The 16,309-nt window shown below is 40.9% G+C and overlaps 1 protein-coding gene across 1 annotated transcript in view; it reads right to left on the bottom strand.

Annotated features, from left to right (window-relative positions):
• The window catches only part of agap3 (ArfGAP with GTPase domain, ankyrin repeat and PH domain 3), a 119,922-nt gene extending 105,961 nt beyond the window's left edge, over positions 1-13,961 (bottom strand). The window contains exon 1 of the mRNA XM_031737852.2: positions 13,129-13,961. Coding sequence (XP_031593712.2) covers positions 13,129-13,498 — 370 coding nt within the window. The 5' untranslated portion in view covers positions 13,499-13,961. The remainder of the gene's footprint in view (positions 1-13,128) is intronic.
• Between the last annotated feature and the right edge of the window lie 2,348 nt (positions 13,962-16,309).

Here is a 16,309-nt window from a genome sequence, read left to right as displayed (position 1 = left end):
ACCAAAACTGCCTGCAGCCAGTGTGAATCAGGCTGTCTGGAATATGTGGTCGTCCAGTGACAGCCAGGTTGCATTTCTAAGCATTTCCCTGCCCATTACCCAGTGCTCCATCCGCCTGTGACCTTAAACAGAAGTAAATGGATATAGAAGGCGAATGATTGAATGCATGTTTAGGGTTGACTGAAAGGTTAAAATATCTCTCATGTGTGATTGCACAAAGAGCACGGCTGCAAATAAACCAGTGTGGATGTTTTAGAGAACAAATACTGTGCTGAATTATATCGTCTATCCAAATATACCAGACCAGCAGCACAGGCTCAGACAACCACAGGTCAACCTGCCCTCGGGGCACTCTATCTGATGAGATCTGATTCTTTCTTTGTCAGAAATGAGGATGTCTAGTCATGGACTGGCTGCAAACAAAAGAGGTCTGAGGCAGCAGCAGGGGCAATTATCTGCACTGAGGCTATAGAAGTATTGAGAGCATGGAGTAAAAAAAGGAAAGGGTTATAATCTTGGAAAAATGGTGCAGATTGATTCTTGCAGACAAGCTCTCTGAAAGGGCTTCCTAGACGGCAGTCTAACCCCTACAACAACTCCCGACCTTCTGCTAGAATATGACACTACCCTAGCACCTTGTCACTACTCCTCAGCAAAACTCCAAACACATCCATCTCCTCAGGCTATTGAATTCGACAGACACCCCTCCAGGTTCAGAGGCAAAGGCTCGCGTGCGGGGAAATTCACACATCCAACAAAAAAAACAACAACAAAAAACACCAGAGGGACACCACAAACACACACTCTCATCCAGACCTACTCCAGCCACCTACTTGTGTTGCGTAACGCATGCCACTGCCTACCCATCCACCAGCCGATCTGCACTACACTCAGCCACCGACATAGATGCATCATCAGAGCTCGTACATTGCTAAAGCAATATAGATGACTTCTTTGTCTCTCTTTAGAAGACTCGCTTTACAAACTAATACAGGCCCACACTGCTGGTGATGCTAAATGACCTGTGCCCGTCCTGTTGGTGTAAGCTGAGATTTCAGTCAGATGGACTCTTCCCAAACGTGACATCTGACAATCTGCAAGGGTGAGTTTGGCCAAAGGATTTATCTTCAAAGTGGATCACTAATCATGCCCAGGCTCTCACTCACCAGCCCACTAAAGGTAGGGTCCTATTTACTAAAAGCCCTATTGGCATGAAGAGACCACAGAAAGATTTGTTTTATTGTGTTAACAGACAAAATGGGGCTTTGAATTAGTCTGGGCTGCGATTAGCTGCCAGTTTTTTTAAGGCCAAATCCAGATTTCATGCCAGATTCTGACACAACAATAGAAACCTTTTTTTTAAAAACTGCAGAAGGTCTCTTGAAGCCAAATATGTGAAAAGCCACAGTTTAGTAGAGTGAAGGCCTTCAGAGACACAAACATTAGTAACACATATCCACTGGCCTAAACATATTTTTGTGCAAGTGCTTGCAATTGGGCAAATAACACAGAGCCTGCAAATCAGCGGTGCTAAGAAAGCGGTGTGCTAAGGAAATAAAGGCCTTGTAAATGTCTTACAGAATTGACACAAATTGCTCACTATGCTTTAATACGGCAGCAGGGTGCATCTCTAGACACCAGTTGGTCCAATTTCACAACAGAACGGGCCCAAGAGCACAGCAGGGCGTGAGATATACTGCATGACAACACGAGTGTCATAATTCCTGCTTTTTACCAGTGCAGTATTTTATTTGGGGCCAGCAGTTCGTTCCAGAACGCGATCACAAAATCGAGGGAGAGCTCATCTTCAGAAGGAAAAAAAGAAGGAGAAAAAAACCGAGTGCCAGGCTGCTGAACAGTGCACTTTTCACGCCAGACTCCTCAATGAGGAAAATCTCATCATCCAAACCGAAGCTATTGAGAAGCTGCACTGACACAGCCCTGAGCGAGACTCTGAATGGCTTATTTCAAATGGGCACTGCAGAGTGTCTCTTCGCAGAGAGGACGATACAGTCACTCCGTCTGCAGCACTGTCTCGTATCAGAAACGCTGCATTTTTAAGAACGGACCAAATGGTGCTCGGCAAACACTGTAGCATTCTGGTAAGCTATTTTTTTTTCCAAATCTCCATAGAAACATTGGTCCTAACTGGCAGATTATAAGGAATATGACACTTATGAATGACTTCTTCATATTTTACTCGCTCTTCCCATCTGCTGTTTGGCATCGGCCTCTCATGTCCTGGCATCTTGTGGCCTTCCATAATTCGATTGAACCCTGAGATAAATATGCCAGCTTTCTGCCAGTAACTCTACTTTTTTCACATAGGGCAAATCTCCTACCACTTATTTTCATGATTTATGTATATGGATGGAGAATACTGCAGCCAAGAAATCATTAGGTTCCAAGCACACAAAGAGATATTAACTATTTAGCCTCTGGACACGCCTGTAAATCGAAGGCTTAGCGCGTAATTATGACCTTAAATCCACACACGTAGAATGCATTAGGGTTACTACTTTTGTTCACCGCAAGTCATTATTTACTTCTGAAATGGAAAAACTTTCAGACTCCAGTTTTCCAGAGAGTTCCACAGGAAGTAGATGTTTGCCGTTTGGATGTCATCTCTTATGCCAAATGGTGCTGACTCGGGAGCAGACTGCGATTGTGTTCCTAAAGCGGCTGTAGCACATGTAGCGCACATACTGCACCACATGACATGAGTTCAGGTCATGGCCGGAGGGACCCAGCAGTGGAACAACTTTCCACAACTGGAACAGTTGTGGAAAGCAGGAAGCGGGGACATAAACAGTAAATAGGAGGTGGGGGGTCACATTACACTTCCTCCCCAGTTATTCCCACAGACTAAAACATCCCTTCACAACAAACAGCTCCGCAAAATTTTGTTATGATTCACAAAACAAGTGACCAAAATATCCGAGCTGATCCAGACTTAAGCTGAGTAACAGATGCTTCAGAACAGATGAATACTTTATCAAAACCAACTGTCCACTGGAGCATTTTTCTATTTATTTATTTAATTTTTTTTTTGCAACTGTGGGAAAACACAAAGCCAAAGTCATATTTGAAACAATCAGCAGCAGAACAAACTAGAAAACAAACACCTGGCACGTTGCCTGACTGGGCTGTTTGAAGACAGGGAAGACGAGGCCAGAGGACATGTTGGAACACCCTCAAAACACTGACATCTACAAAAGGAATGTAGGACCTGGGTGATAACCCTTAGCTGGCGCATGTTAAACAAGCTGTACTGACAGGAGGACCCACCTCAGAAAAACTAGTGCTGATAAGGTTTTCCCAACTACTATAAGTTCAATAAGAAATACAATGAGGAAAAGGTGATATATAAGGATATTGCATTTACAGCAAACTGTGAGTGCAAATGTCACACTGCTGCACACGCATCCTGCCTTAACCACTACAAATGTGCCTCGTGATCCTATTTTAATGGTTGCTAAAGCAAGAGTTAAGTATTGTCATAGAGAGCGGATTTCAAAGGTAAAAACTGGTTTCTGTGTCAGTTTTAAAGGGATATTTATGAGGAGGATTTGCAGGCTTTCAGGCAGAATGGGTAGCAATAGCAGTAGATAACAACACAGCCCTTCCCCTCCTTGCTCAGCAGGATCCATTCACACCACAGTAACTTTCATGAATAACCCAACCTGCCTCATGTGGAAACAAACAAACTGTCCTTGAAGACTGACTTAGACAGAAAAACTGTGACACGTCCCTGAGCTATTAAGGGAATTACATTCAATTTCCACTGCCCTGCTGCCTTTAAATAGTCTGCACATTGTCAATTACGTGACTCTCCAAGAGTAGTAACTAACTTATAATTCCAGAGCTATGTCTTTGTAGCTCTGTGCATGCAATCATACACTGCACATTCACAGCGTCACATACTGTGTGGAGCCACACTTCCGTTATCCAGCATTGTCCTCAGTAAAGAAACTCGGCTCCCCGGAGGCCAGAAAAGTCCCTGTATCGCATTTCTCTTCAAAGGAGAAAAGGCGACTGGGTCTAATTTCCTAAAATATCACGATAACTAAAACAAGACTCTGCTTAACATATCTCCGCTGGCTAAACTGGTGCTGCAGCCCAGGTTGACTCGATTTTGATTTGATGCCACGATTCTCTATTCATCCCCAATTAAATGGGATCTGAATCCTGCCACAGTTGAATTTCCAGAGACAAACTGGTCTCAGATAACCGTTTTTATTCTAAGGACACTTCATTCTTCTCCATGATCCTCTCTCCATCCCCAACCTGGATGAGGCCAGAATCTTCCCACAGTTAGTCACGGGACTGCTGGCAAGCTGAGGGGACTTGGAGGCATATGCGTCTTTCCATCTGTTGCTCACTCACTGCTTTCCAAACCCCTTCCTCTGTCAGCAGCCATCTGCTTCCAGCCCTACCCCACTGGCAGGAAACATGAGCACTTCCACCGTAGGATATGGCTGCTGCACAAATTTAAAAAAAAAAAAAAGAAAAAGGAATAGCCTATGGCTCATTTTATTGGCCAACATCTCAAACTTGAAAAATAATGTTAAAAGGCAAAATTATAGCCATAGAGAAGGGTAGTTATAGGGGTCCAGCTTATTTTTATTATCTCTTTATTTGCTCTTTATCTCTGAATCAAAATTTTAATCCAAGAAAAATCAGAAAAATGAAATATGAGGTGAAATATCCCTTTACAATATCCTAAAGTAAAAGCTTACATGATGTAATTGCTTGTTTTGCCTTATCAACACTACAAACTCAAAGCAGCACATTCTCAAGATTTCAGTGTTAGAAAATGGAAAGTGCCTTTTTGTTTTGTTTCCTCAAAACGACTTTATCGATTAATCAATCGTGAAAATAGTTATTTGACTGTGAAATAACAAAACCGCTTCAAATCTCTGGGAATAAAATGACTACAAACTCTGGTGAATGCGAGGGTATTGCTCATTGTTGTAGTCTGTCATCTGAAATGTAACTGAAAAAGTCACATCTTCACAATTACACAATATCCCTGAAGCAATAAAAAAAACAACCATACTGATCACCATATATCCTAAGAAAATTGGTAATTTTCCCCCACTATGTTACATCTAAATCTAATAAAGCTCGCTGCTGAACAACTGCAGATTCGTGCTTGGCTGGGAAAAGCACATCTCTTATTCCGTACCGAAAACCCAGTTATTCAAAATGAACTCAGCTAAGAGATTCAATGGCTTTTCCCTTCAATAAAACATTAGATCAGAACCGACAATGCCACGGTTCGACACAAGGGGAAAAAACAGACCTCTACTCTCTATATATAAGAGATTATGTTGAGTAGATTCCAAATTTTTATTTAAAAGAATTTTTTTTTAAACTGACCAGCTTAGTATGACCCCTGCATATTCAGAATAGAAGTTTTAAAAGAAAAAGGCGTCCATCAACAGGAGAGAGAGATCCTTTGTTCAATGGCACAATGGAGGACATTCTGCTGTAGAGGATAGCGTCACATTCAATAAGCTATGGTGTGGCAGCATAGAGGGGACAGCAGGGCTGATACAGAAATGGCACTCTGACCCCGCAGACCCACCGAGCCCTCAGACCAAGGCTCTGTTTACAGCTTACCAGTTGAGCTCATCTCCGCTGACCTGTGGTCAGGAGTCGAGTGCAGCATTATTGTGAATTTTAATGGGGCTGTCATGAGCGTTTTGAGGCTGCACATGACAGAAATCGTAAAGGCCGATTCCACACAGAGCCATTTGAGTCTGAGGCATGTGCAAACCTTGTTATCTGGTGAGCATCTGTCAGAGCGGGGGGGGGAGTCTGTTACTACTACACTGAAGAATAAACCTGTGACGTATATTTGACGAGAAGTGTTGCTCGAGGATTAAATATGTTTGAAACCTGATACTTGCCGTGCACAGGGGCGGTTCGGTTCAATTTCTGCAGAAGATCTGACAATGTCTTCAAGTGAATGGGAAATCAAAAGAAGAAGAATACTTTATTAATCCCCACTTGGGCGACTGACATGGGAGCTTCATGCACAATTCAAGCGTTCAGATCCTCATTACATCACACCAACAGACTTGAGTGAAAGCTTGACAGTGGTGTTGTACACGAGTTACAGCAAAGGAGTCCTTTCTATCTACAGTCGCTGGCTCGCTCTTTCATCCAGCACAGATGTTTCTGATGTCTCTCTCTCTTGATTTGAGAAAGATTCCCTGCAGTATCAAAATACATCAGATGTAAAGTGTAATTTGGGCATTTAAGCAAGTATGACCCCAAAAGTAAGAGTGTGACGCTTGGTTTAGCTTACCATGCCTTGCCCCACTTAAAGAGGTTAACTGGGGCTGCTTACCAAGCTTAAACATGTAAGGAGAACACAGCAGCATCCATGAAGCAATATCAAAGAATTAAAGAATCAATAAATTTCCATTTTCTCTTTTATTTTCATGAATCTTACTAAAATAGACAAACTGTGTTTGTCAGCTAAATTCTACAACAGGAGTTTAGCAATCAAATATAGCACACAGGTATATCTTAGGTCCCAGAAAGGGGGAGTTCTCATCTATATCAGATACGTTGCATAGCAACCACCTGGCTAAATGCACCTGAACACCTCAGAACTCTTTAATAGCGCAACAATAACATCTAATTTGTATCTACAAAACTTTAATTATGTGTGATTATATTATGACATCATCATTTTCCATAGCAACCACCTAAAAATGGACTAACATCACAGACCTAACAATACTGTAGCATGGGCATGTACTAGTAGAATAAATAGACAAGATAAAATGTGTTGTAAGCTTTGGAGAGGCTGGCTGATTGCTTCTACAATAAGGTGGGCTAATCGCCCCCAGGCTTCAGCTCTATACTTGACAAGACAGGCATGAGAATAGCTATCAATCTTTTGATCTTACTTTCACTAAGAAGGCAAGAGATTTCTATTTTTTCCCGCAAGAAATAATAATAAGGCTCCTCAAATACTTAAGCGTTAGCAGCCAGTGGATTAATCTGCTGTCTCACCTGCAAAAGCAGTATAAAGCTACATTGTGCTGCTCTGACATATTTTAATGACTATGCTTAGTGTTTTTGTTTGTTTTTTTAACTTTATGGGCTTAAAGTAATTGCAAATCTGTGATATATTTATTTGAACAAGTGTGAAATTCTGATAATTTATGTAAGATCTGAGTTTTGCTGTGCAGTTTATTTGTACAGATATTTGTGGATCTCTTGGCTGGATCATAAAAGATTTATCCAATTAATTTTAACACCACATCCTAGAGACAAAGTCTTCTTTTTCTAATGGCAGCTGATCAATTTGTGTTTCGAGAGAGGGAAGTGGAAAGCGGGGCCACGGCTGAGTTTATTCCACGCTTCACAGATGTATTTATGCGAGGGTTTTATTTAGGCACAAGATCTACAACTAGTAAATACTTACTGAGCTACTCTATAAACAACAGCATTCCACTTTAACAGAAATTTACACTGACGTAGAGCGTAAGAGTCCCAGCTGGCGTTATTGACTGACATTTTCTAACTCCATGAAAGTTTCTTATTCATATTCACAGATACGGTTTTGAAATATAATGAGCACATTGTGGAGATTTCACTTGCCAAATGTAGCAGCAGCATTCGGCTGACACAGATGGCCCACTGCCCAGTTCACCCGGTTGAATAACACAAACCCCGCAACCACACACACCTTACACTTTAAACCTCTGCCGAGCCGCATTTTCATGTTTAATTAATGACCCTGTGACATATCATGATTCTCGAATTAAATGACAAAAACAGCGTCATCCATAACTCACTACAGGATGGCATCTTGCAGTCAATGGAAACAGTGTTAGTTACGATTTTAGTGTTTTACATGTCAGTGATCAGGAGGCAAGATTTATTATTTTCATTCTCTGCTTGTGATTAGCAGATGAGCTCTATGCTCGTGCTCTTCTTGGCGATTGACTACAAGAGAGAAGCAGTGTGTACTAGGGAGATGCTTAGGTGCCACACAATGCCAACAGAGAGCTCTGAGGCTTCAGTCTGTGTGCTTTTTGTATCTCTCTGTGTCATCCCTATTGCTATTTGAGCACACAATAACCCATTGTGCAAGCTTATTAGTCCTTTTCTTGAAATCCCAAGCACCCCTCTTGAGTAGCAATAGATTTAGGTGGCTGCCCTTGCTCTGACATTGGACTGCCAGTTGGAAATATGCTATATGAGCTTTTCCAGTTTTATGAAATGCACTTATAATTCGAGATATAGAATAATGTAAGGACAATCTAGCACTTGACCCAAGGAAATCCCCCAGAAATACACACAGGACAGTGCCCCTAAATCACAACGTGCTCCTCAGAAAGCGCAATGCCACCGTGAGGTTAAAAAAGCAGGAAGGAGTCAGATCTTTGCTCCCTCTTTCACTGATCTGTACAATTCTTGCTCTTTGCAAAACATCCTGCTCAGTCTAGCGGTGATATTTAAATTTCACAAACCTCCATCATTTTTACCCTGCAACTGTCCTTAGAAAGCAAAGCCCTTATACAAGATAGATTTAATTAAAATGTAAATTAGCATCAATCAGCATTTCCTTTACGAGTAACATTAAAGATAATATTTCTAGGGCAGAGCCTTGTTAACTGAATTTCCCTCTATACTGGCACAAATACCTAAAATGATCACATTACAGATATCATCTCTGCAGCTACATCTCCATATATCAGTTATCAGAATTATATTCTTCTTATAAGTCCAAAAACATGATTTATTCCCTTAACAAACCTAAACATAATGTTCCTCAAGGTGCTGGTTCACTGTTGAGTTGGTAGAAACTACATTTACAAACATAAGTTTGTCCTATGTTGTCTTGACTTGCTACGTCAAACAAATAATTTTAGCTGAAATTCAGTTTCATGCCAGATGCCTGATTTGGTATTCAGAGGCATGTTTGCTGAATTATCAGTGGTGTATTAAGAAGAATAAAAGCAACATTTAACAGATATACAGGATGCAATTATGGCTAAAAGTTAACAGTACATGTTTTGTATGACTCCATGCTTTGTTTTTCTTTTTAATAATCATTAGGCATGATTGAGTCCCAGGGTGGATGGGGTTTAGCCTGCAATCAGCTGACCAATGCAGTGGTGCAATCATCAGTCTGCAAACAGCTGTTGTACCTTTATGTTATTTCACAGTGAGGCTTTGAGGCGATCACTGGCAGGAGGACAGCCTATGATCATCATTGTGATTATACATGAAAAGATCCATATACTCCTCTGTATAAAAGATACTCAATAAAATGTTAATAATTAGGCTGTGATGTGATAAGTCACCTTTTCACTGTAGAGTAGGCCTATAAGTATGTAACAGCAAATCTTCACTTCGCTTTTAATATGAGCTTGGCAGTCAGTGTGCTTGCCTTGGAAAAAAATACTCCACATGTTTCATGTCATAACAGTTAAAAGCTGGGTAATTTATCCTCAACTGAAAACACAGTTTAACCAACACAAATGCTAAAAACATTTTAGGGATTACGCACAATAATCACTCACGAAATTGATAAAGATTGGGTTTTCCACACTAGCAGCCTCACCGTCATCATTTTAGCATTAATCAATGAAGGCCAACAGTAATTGCGGTTTGGGTCGCAGACAATTTATCCACAGGGGGCCCAGAAATCCCAGGTTCTCCATTTGTTACGGTCCTTTTTTGTCATTTCACACTACAAATTTGTTAGTAAATTTGCACCTCTAAAATACATCTAGGCGCTGCATTAGTGTATTATATATAAACACTACAGATGATGTTTTCCTACAAAAGCTGGAATTCATCAAGTTACCACAAACCTATTGATAAACAGAGAGCCTTGAGCCAGATACTATTTCAATATAGGAACCCCTCTGTGGTTTCCTGTGAAAAATGTAAGGAAGCTGCGTATGTGTATCAGTACAAATGTTTTCCCCCAGGCTCTCCAAACTGGATTCCCGGCCATGTTTATTCCTGTCTCTTGGATTAGCAGCGTAGCTTCTTCAAGATTTTCCAACTACTAGTGCTCTCATATTTTGTCACAGCCATTTTGCTTGCATGTATTCCCTGGTAAATTGTCCTAGCTCATCATGTATTTCCTACTGGTCTAATTTAGATCAACTTCAGTTGCGATCTTCGAACACGGCTCTTTAAAATAACAAAAAAGGTAGAAGAGGAAAAAACAAATTGAATGGTAATCATAGCAACTGTAATGTGAAATGGCTTCCAGAAAGCAAACAGCAACCTAAATATCAATCACCGCAAAAGTATCAACATGCATGGCGAGACATCATCACATAAAGGCCTTATTAATCAACAAAACAACAGGGAGACCTTAGTATCGATGGGAATTCATTTTGTAAGGGGTGTAATTTCTATTCACTCTTTCTTCAGCTAAATGCACGAGCCACTGGTTCCTTAGCAACAGACTCTGCAATGATGCAAGATTGAAGAGGAACAGATCTGCAGTTTCACAGTGCAGGTGAAGAGAAGTCAACCAATGTCTCCTGTTGCAGGTTTTCAAAGCTCCTTAAAGTTGTGGTTATTAGGGCGACAATATCTTATTTAGGAGAATGACAAAGCACCATCAAACCACTGCAGTGTCTCATCAGAGGGATGCCAAAAACGCCTTTTTGCTTCTAGTGCATGCTGAGAGACATCAGTTCACTACAGTTCTGTATGAACAAAAGACACAGTTAATCCTAAAAATGCTAACAATGTGCTACATTAATTGATAAATAATTAGCTGAAGGCAAACATTCAGTTAATATCTGTGCATATTCTGTTGTTAGGTGTCAGATTTTCACTAAGGTCTAAACATATTATCCCAGTTTATCATTTGGAATATGACAATTTCCCTTCTAAAGCATCGGCACTAGGCTTCTAGTCAAACATGCAGTGCATCATAATGATAAAGCAAAAGCTGAAACACGCTTCAATGCAACTGAAACATGCACTGGACATTAATGCAGCTCATATGGCATGTTTTGAGAACAACAGAAAGGTAGAACCAATATGCATGAACTGGTCGGCCGCATTTAGTTAAATGCAAAACATCCTCTCTTAAATTTACATCACATTTGAAAGCCTTGTTATTTTCCAGAGGATGGTTTAATTGCATCATAGGAAAAGCAGACTTTCTTTAGCTGAAGGAAACACACCAACTTGAGAGAGAACAAATCCACAACAAAAGTTGTGCTCTGCACCACAAAATTGTCCCTTGAATGCTTTCCATATTTATGACAGCCAACAGGGAAACAGCACTGAAACCGCCTGGCTGTTTTGCTTTGGGTCAAGTGTTTGCTTGCCTTTTTAGGAAAAAGAAACAAAGCATTTGTATGACAACTGACTTCTGAATAGACTCAGCAATAACCTTTTTTGACTTGTAAAAAAGGTACATCTGAGAGGTAACTCGTTAAAGGCTCCAGTGTTGTCCCATCAAACAGAATAAAGGCATGCCTACATTGAAAAAAAAAAATAGAAAATTATGTAACCATCCCAAAGCAACAGGAAAAATAAGAATATCATCCTTTCCTCAAAAGGCTGAAATGAGGCAAGACAGGCCAACCAATTAATTTTCCATTTTCACATGGAGATGATTTTCCATTTTCACACTGAACCTGCTCTAAAAACCAGACACACCGTATAATGTTCTGATCCTGCTTTCATTTTTATGGCAGTGACCAGTGCCGTGTAGTGAAAATCCAGGTCAAAACCCAGAAAAGTCTTTGCAAACACATTAATCCATTCCATCCATAGATTGGCCTATGCTTCTAATTAAACTACACATATATCATAGTTTAATGGTGAGTTCACAAAGCTTAATGGGAGCTGTAGTTGTGTCATGCTGAGCTGATAACCACGGCTATATTTGTGTTTTAATGATAAACTCCAGTCAAATATGAACAATAACACTGCTGTAGGATTAGCTTCCATTTGCAGTTGTTCTCGCTTCATGATTTCTGCCTTAAACTAATTTCACAAATTCTTCATACTCTTTTTCCTATTCTAGAAACACAATTTTAAAAGCACTGTTGGATTTTTATTTTTATATTATGTATTTATTGATTCATTATTAATTCAGCGATAGCCTGTATTTTGATTCTTTATATTTAATCATAAGGAATGAGTCCAAATCCAAACAAAATGTGCACTTTCAGAGAGTTGATCTTCCAGACCTCTGAGTTTTGATTCACAGTCACGCAGCCAGCGATTTGATAAATGGTCGTGTGAGAAGGTGGAGTGCTTAAGAATCTGCTATCATCATTTCAGATGTTTACATCTGACAGTGCATCTTCTTCAGTCGATTTTGTCATGATGTGGTTGATTCCCACATACAAGGCAGCTATGTTTTACAGCCTCTGTCATCCTTTCGTTGGCAGGTCATAAGATTTGGAATTGACTTCCAGTGCGACAAGGAATATGCCCAGGAGAGGCTTTATAACCAACCCAATCATGTCTATCACACCATCTGTAGTGGTGCATGATAATGTTTTCTCTCCTTTTTTACCCTGACTGCATGTGAGTGTTGTTGAATTTTGCCTCTGCATTGTTGAGGACAATTACTACTTTCACAGGACACGTGATCTCACATTTGGAAGCCTCTTTTTCACGTGAACTCAATATTAAAAGAAAGAAAAAAAAAATCTCAGCCCATTACTGGAGGTCAGCATCAGATGGAAAACAAGGCACCCTTTGGCAAATGACATTAAGCAGCAGAACTAATTTTGGGGGGCTAATTACAATTGCACAGGCTGTCTCTTGTGAGAGCAATTGAAGAGTTTATTGTTAACACTGCAGTGCATGGGTGCAGTTCAAACCGCGAACAGGACTATGAGATCAGCTACGCCCCCAGCCTCAAAGTGTGATTGTTGACACTAGGCTATGCACCCAGGGCAATGTTACCAATGTGCATAAAAGAAAGGAAATGAGGACCCCCCCACACCTTCCCCACCCCCCACTTCAAAAAAAGAACGGGGGAAAAAAGAAAAACACACGCATACACTACACCCCCTTTTCCCTGAATCTCAATGAATGAAAAGCACTAGTCGAAATAGGAAGAAAAAAAAACAAAACAACAATCATTCCTCCTTTACTCACCTTCAATGGAAATTACGTGTTCTCTGATCTGGTTCTGCAGTGCCAGGTCATCGATGCGCTCGATCAGGTCGTAGATTGCGTAAATGTTCGGGTGAACAGACTCGAACCGATGGATCTCTGCCCGGATGGCCGCTGAGTTGGACAAAACAAACTGCGAGCCGGCCGGGCCGGGCTGTGCAGCCTGGCCCGAAACAGTCCCCGAACCGAACTGACCAGCCCCTGAGCTTGCAGACGATCCGGATCCGAACTGGGACGGGATAGACTGGGGCACTGGGACGGGAACAGGCGCCGGGACCGTGCCTGGAGTGGGCATGGCTGGCTGAGACTGCTGCGAGATACCGGACACGGGGACGTTCGCCTGAAAATTCATCTTCTTCTTCTCTCTCGCTCTCTCTCGCTCACTCTCTCTCTTTAGAGCTACTAACTCTTTTACAACGGCAACACAAATAATAAGCAGACTATAATTTGGGATAAAAGCGATGCGAACAAAAGAAGTCCGCGCGATTTGATGGTCTGGAAAACGATCGGCGCAGAAGCATCAATAGTTGGTCGCCTATTGCAACAAAACGCGGCTCATATTATTAAAACTTGACTGTGATTCATTTTCCGTTATTGGCCAGATCTGTCCAGGGCCCCCTTTCTGTTGCTAACAAACCCGCAATGCCTACCACTTGGACACTCCTATGGGCAATAGCGCTGTTTTGGTCAAAGCCGATTTTCCTTAGTTGCTATGTTTGAGGCAGACAATGGGCTAGGCTTCAGCGCGGCGCCCTGGTCCACTGCCTTGAACGCGTTGTTTCTGCGCCGAAATGAAATAGTGTTTAGTCCTCTTTGGTCCAAGTGGTCCCTGCCCAGAGCCCTCCTCCGCATGCTGAAACGTCACCCATCACGTAATTGTACTTGAGAATGGGGGAGGGTGTGATTGGATTCGGTGGAGGGAGAAAATCGCAACGTGCACATCATCGTAATAACCTACCTGACAGTTATGCAAGCCCCACACTCCCCCCCAATATAATTTTCTTTACCTAGGTTAGTGCACGATGTGAAAGTAGATTCCGTATTTACATTAGCAGTCACATTGCGGTTAGTTAGTATTTCTTTTTCGCATGAAAACCTCAATCTATTTTATTCCCATGCAGACCTACACGTTCACACGTTCACACTTGTGCGCGCGAACGTGGACACTCAGACACGCACAAGATGTTATTTTAGACTATATGACTTCTTTGCACAGTTCTCACTTATGTTACATAGTAATGTTTACTGTCTTGTAATTCCAAAATACCATTTTTTCTTTTCAGTTTTACGGATTACAACAAAAGCAAGTTTCAAAAACACAAGGGAGAACAGGCCCGAACACAACAAGCCTATAGTTTATCTTTTGCAGTTGCTGTAGTCCCATATTGTTGACATACCTATGCAGCCATATAAGGAAACAACAACAAATACAAAAAAAAAATCATAAGAAAAAAATCACCAATGAAATCCTTCATCTTATCCCACGATCTGCATGTTTTCTGTTGTTTTTATCACTTCCATTATAGAATTAGATGAGGTGCTCTTATATGGCTCACAGTTGAGATTTCTTTCCCAGTAAGAGGAAGAGGCAGAGTCACCTGGTGGCTTGAATGCACACTACAACAACAGCTGTTCAAGGCCAGATGACTGTCCCTGTCAGTCAAGGTCCTAATGTTGTTGCAGCAGTGTGGTGCTGCTGATAAGGATTGACTGAGCACTGCTAAAAACAAAGGGCATGGATGTAATCTGGGTGACATCGCACATGTATGTCGAGTGTTTTAGGTTTTTGATGCAGGGAAGAAAAACTGTTGAAAACTGAAATAATATATCTAAAAGTAAATGTAAAGCTATTCGAATATAATACAGGAAACATTAAAGTATTTCAGTCTCTCAGCTTCCAGGAAGCATGCAGCAGTGCAGCTCTTTTTCCATGTCATTAATAATACAGACTGCAGTAATCATCCTTTGTTATTTTCCCCCAGTGTGGCAGCTGAAAACATGTATTCAGACTAGAGATTAATATTGCTTTTGAATCAAGTTATGTTAAAGAGACATAACTGCATATAATCCAGAAAATACCAATATCACAATTTTTTGTTCAGTACTATGAAGCTCTAATAGTTTCTCACGCAAGCTAAAAGGCTGGTATTTACTTAATGATAACCATACTTGGGATATTTTTTTCACCTGATCATGTATATTTCATGTATTATGTAACCAAACCTGTTGTATGATAATGCACATCAGTGAACAGCTGCAGTATGGCACATAACTTTTTGTTCTTCGCGGCGGCAGGATCATGTCTCAGCAATTATAAATTCAACAGCGAGAGCAACCTGCTGTTTTGAAGATTAGGATCATTATTATGAGTTTCATGATGAATTATGTTTTTCCAACAGAACAACTTGCTCGGTGACTGGGTCCTCACATTGATGAGGAAAACCTCAGTAAATTTTAAGAATCCCTCTAAAGATACTAACAGTATTTCCCAGAAATCCGCTGTAATAGATTATAATACATGATTAAAATGAGGCGGGGGGGTAAAAGCCTAGATGCTTCTTTTTACTGCACATGTGTTATCTTCAGCCTTCTGCCACCATCTGTTGACCAAATATGGAACTCCTCAGCACACATTACTATGCCCATCCTGTTACACTCCATTTTGGTGTAAACGACATTTATAGCAACAATGATTGTTTAATCTACTTGTCACTCGTCGGTTCATTTCATAACAATGTTCCGTTTCCGCATTAGCATAATGATGACAATTACCTGCCCTGCTTGTGGATAAGCACTTTTGATAAATATAAAGCAGCAGGGAGCAACATGTTAAATTTGGTGGAACTGAAAATAGATTGATATTCACTCAGCACTATGCAGTTGGCTAACTTCCCTTTTTGATTACATGAATTATGCAGGCAATTCTTTGGCTTAGAATGTATGGACTCACTCTGAGGCTGGCACTGCTATTTGCCCTGCATCTTTTCATCCGAGCAATTTGTGTTATAAGGGAGATGACACAAGAACAAGCCTCCTGCAGGGCTTTCCTTTTTGGCAAAAGTCTACTTAATAATAACTGCATTATACAACAGGGCACCAAGTGTGTGTTAAACAGCGAGGCCATTTCTCACAATCAGAATGCGCAAAATGTATCCATTTACAG

Source organism: Oreochromis aureus, linkage group 18 (genome assembly GCF_013358895.1).
Source record: "Oreochromis aureus strain Israel breed Guangdong linkage group 18, ZZ_aureus, whole genome shotgun sequence".
NCBI classification, from domain to species: Eukaryota; Metazoa; Chordata; class Actinopteri; order Cichliformes; family Cichlidae; genus Oreochromis; species Oreochromis aureus.
This window is presented reverse-complemented; position numbering and strand designations above follow the sequence as displayed.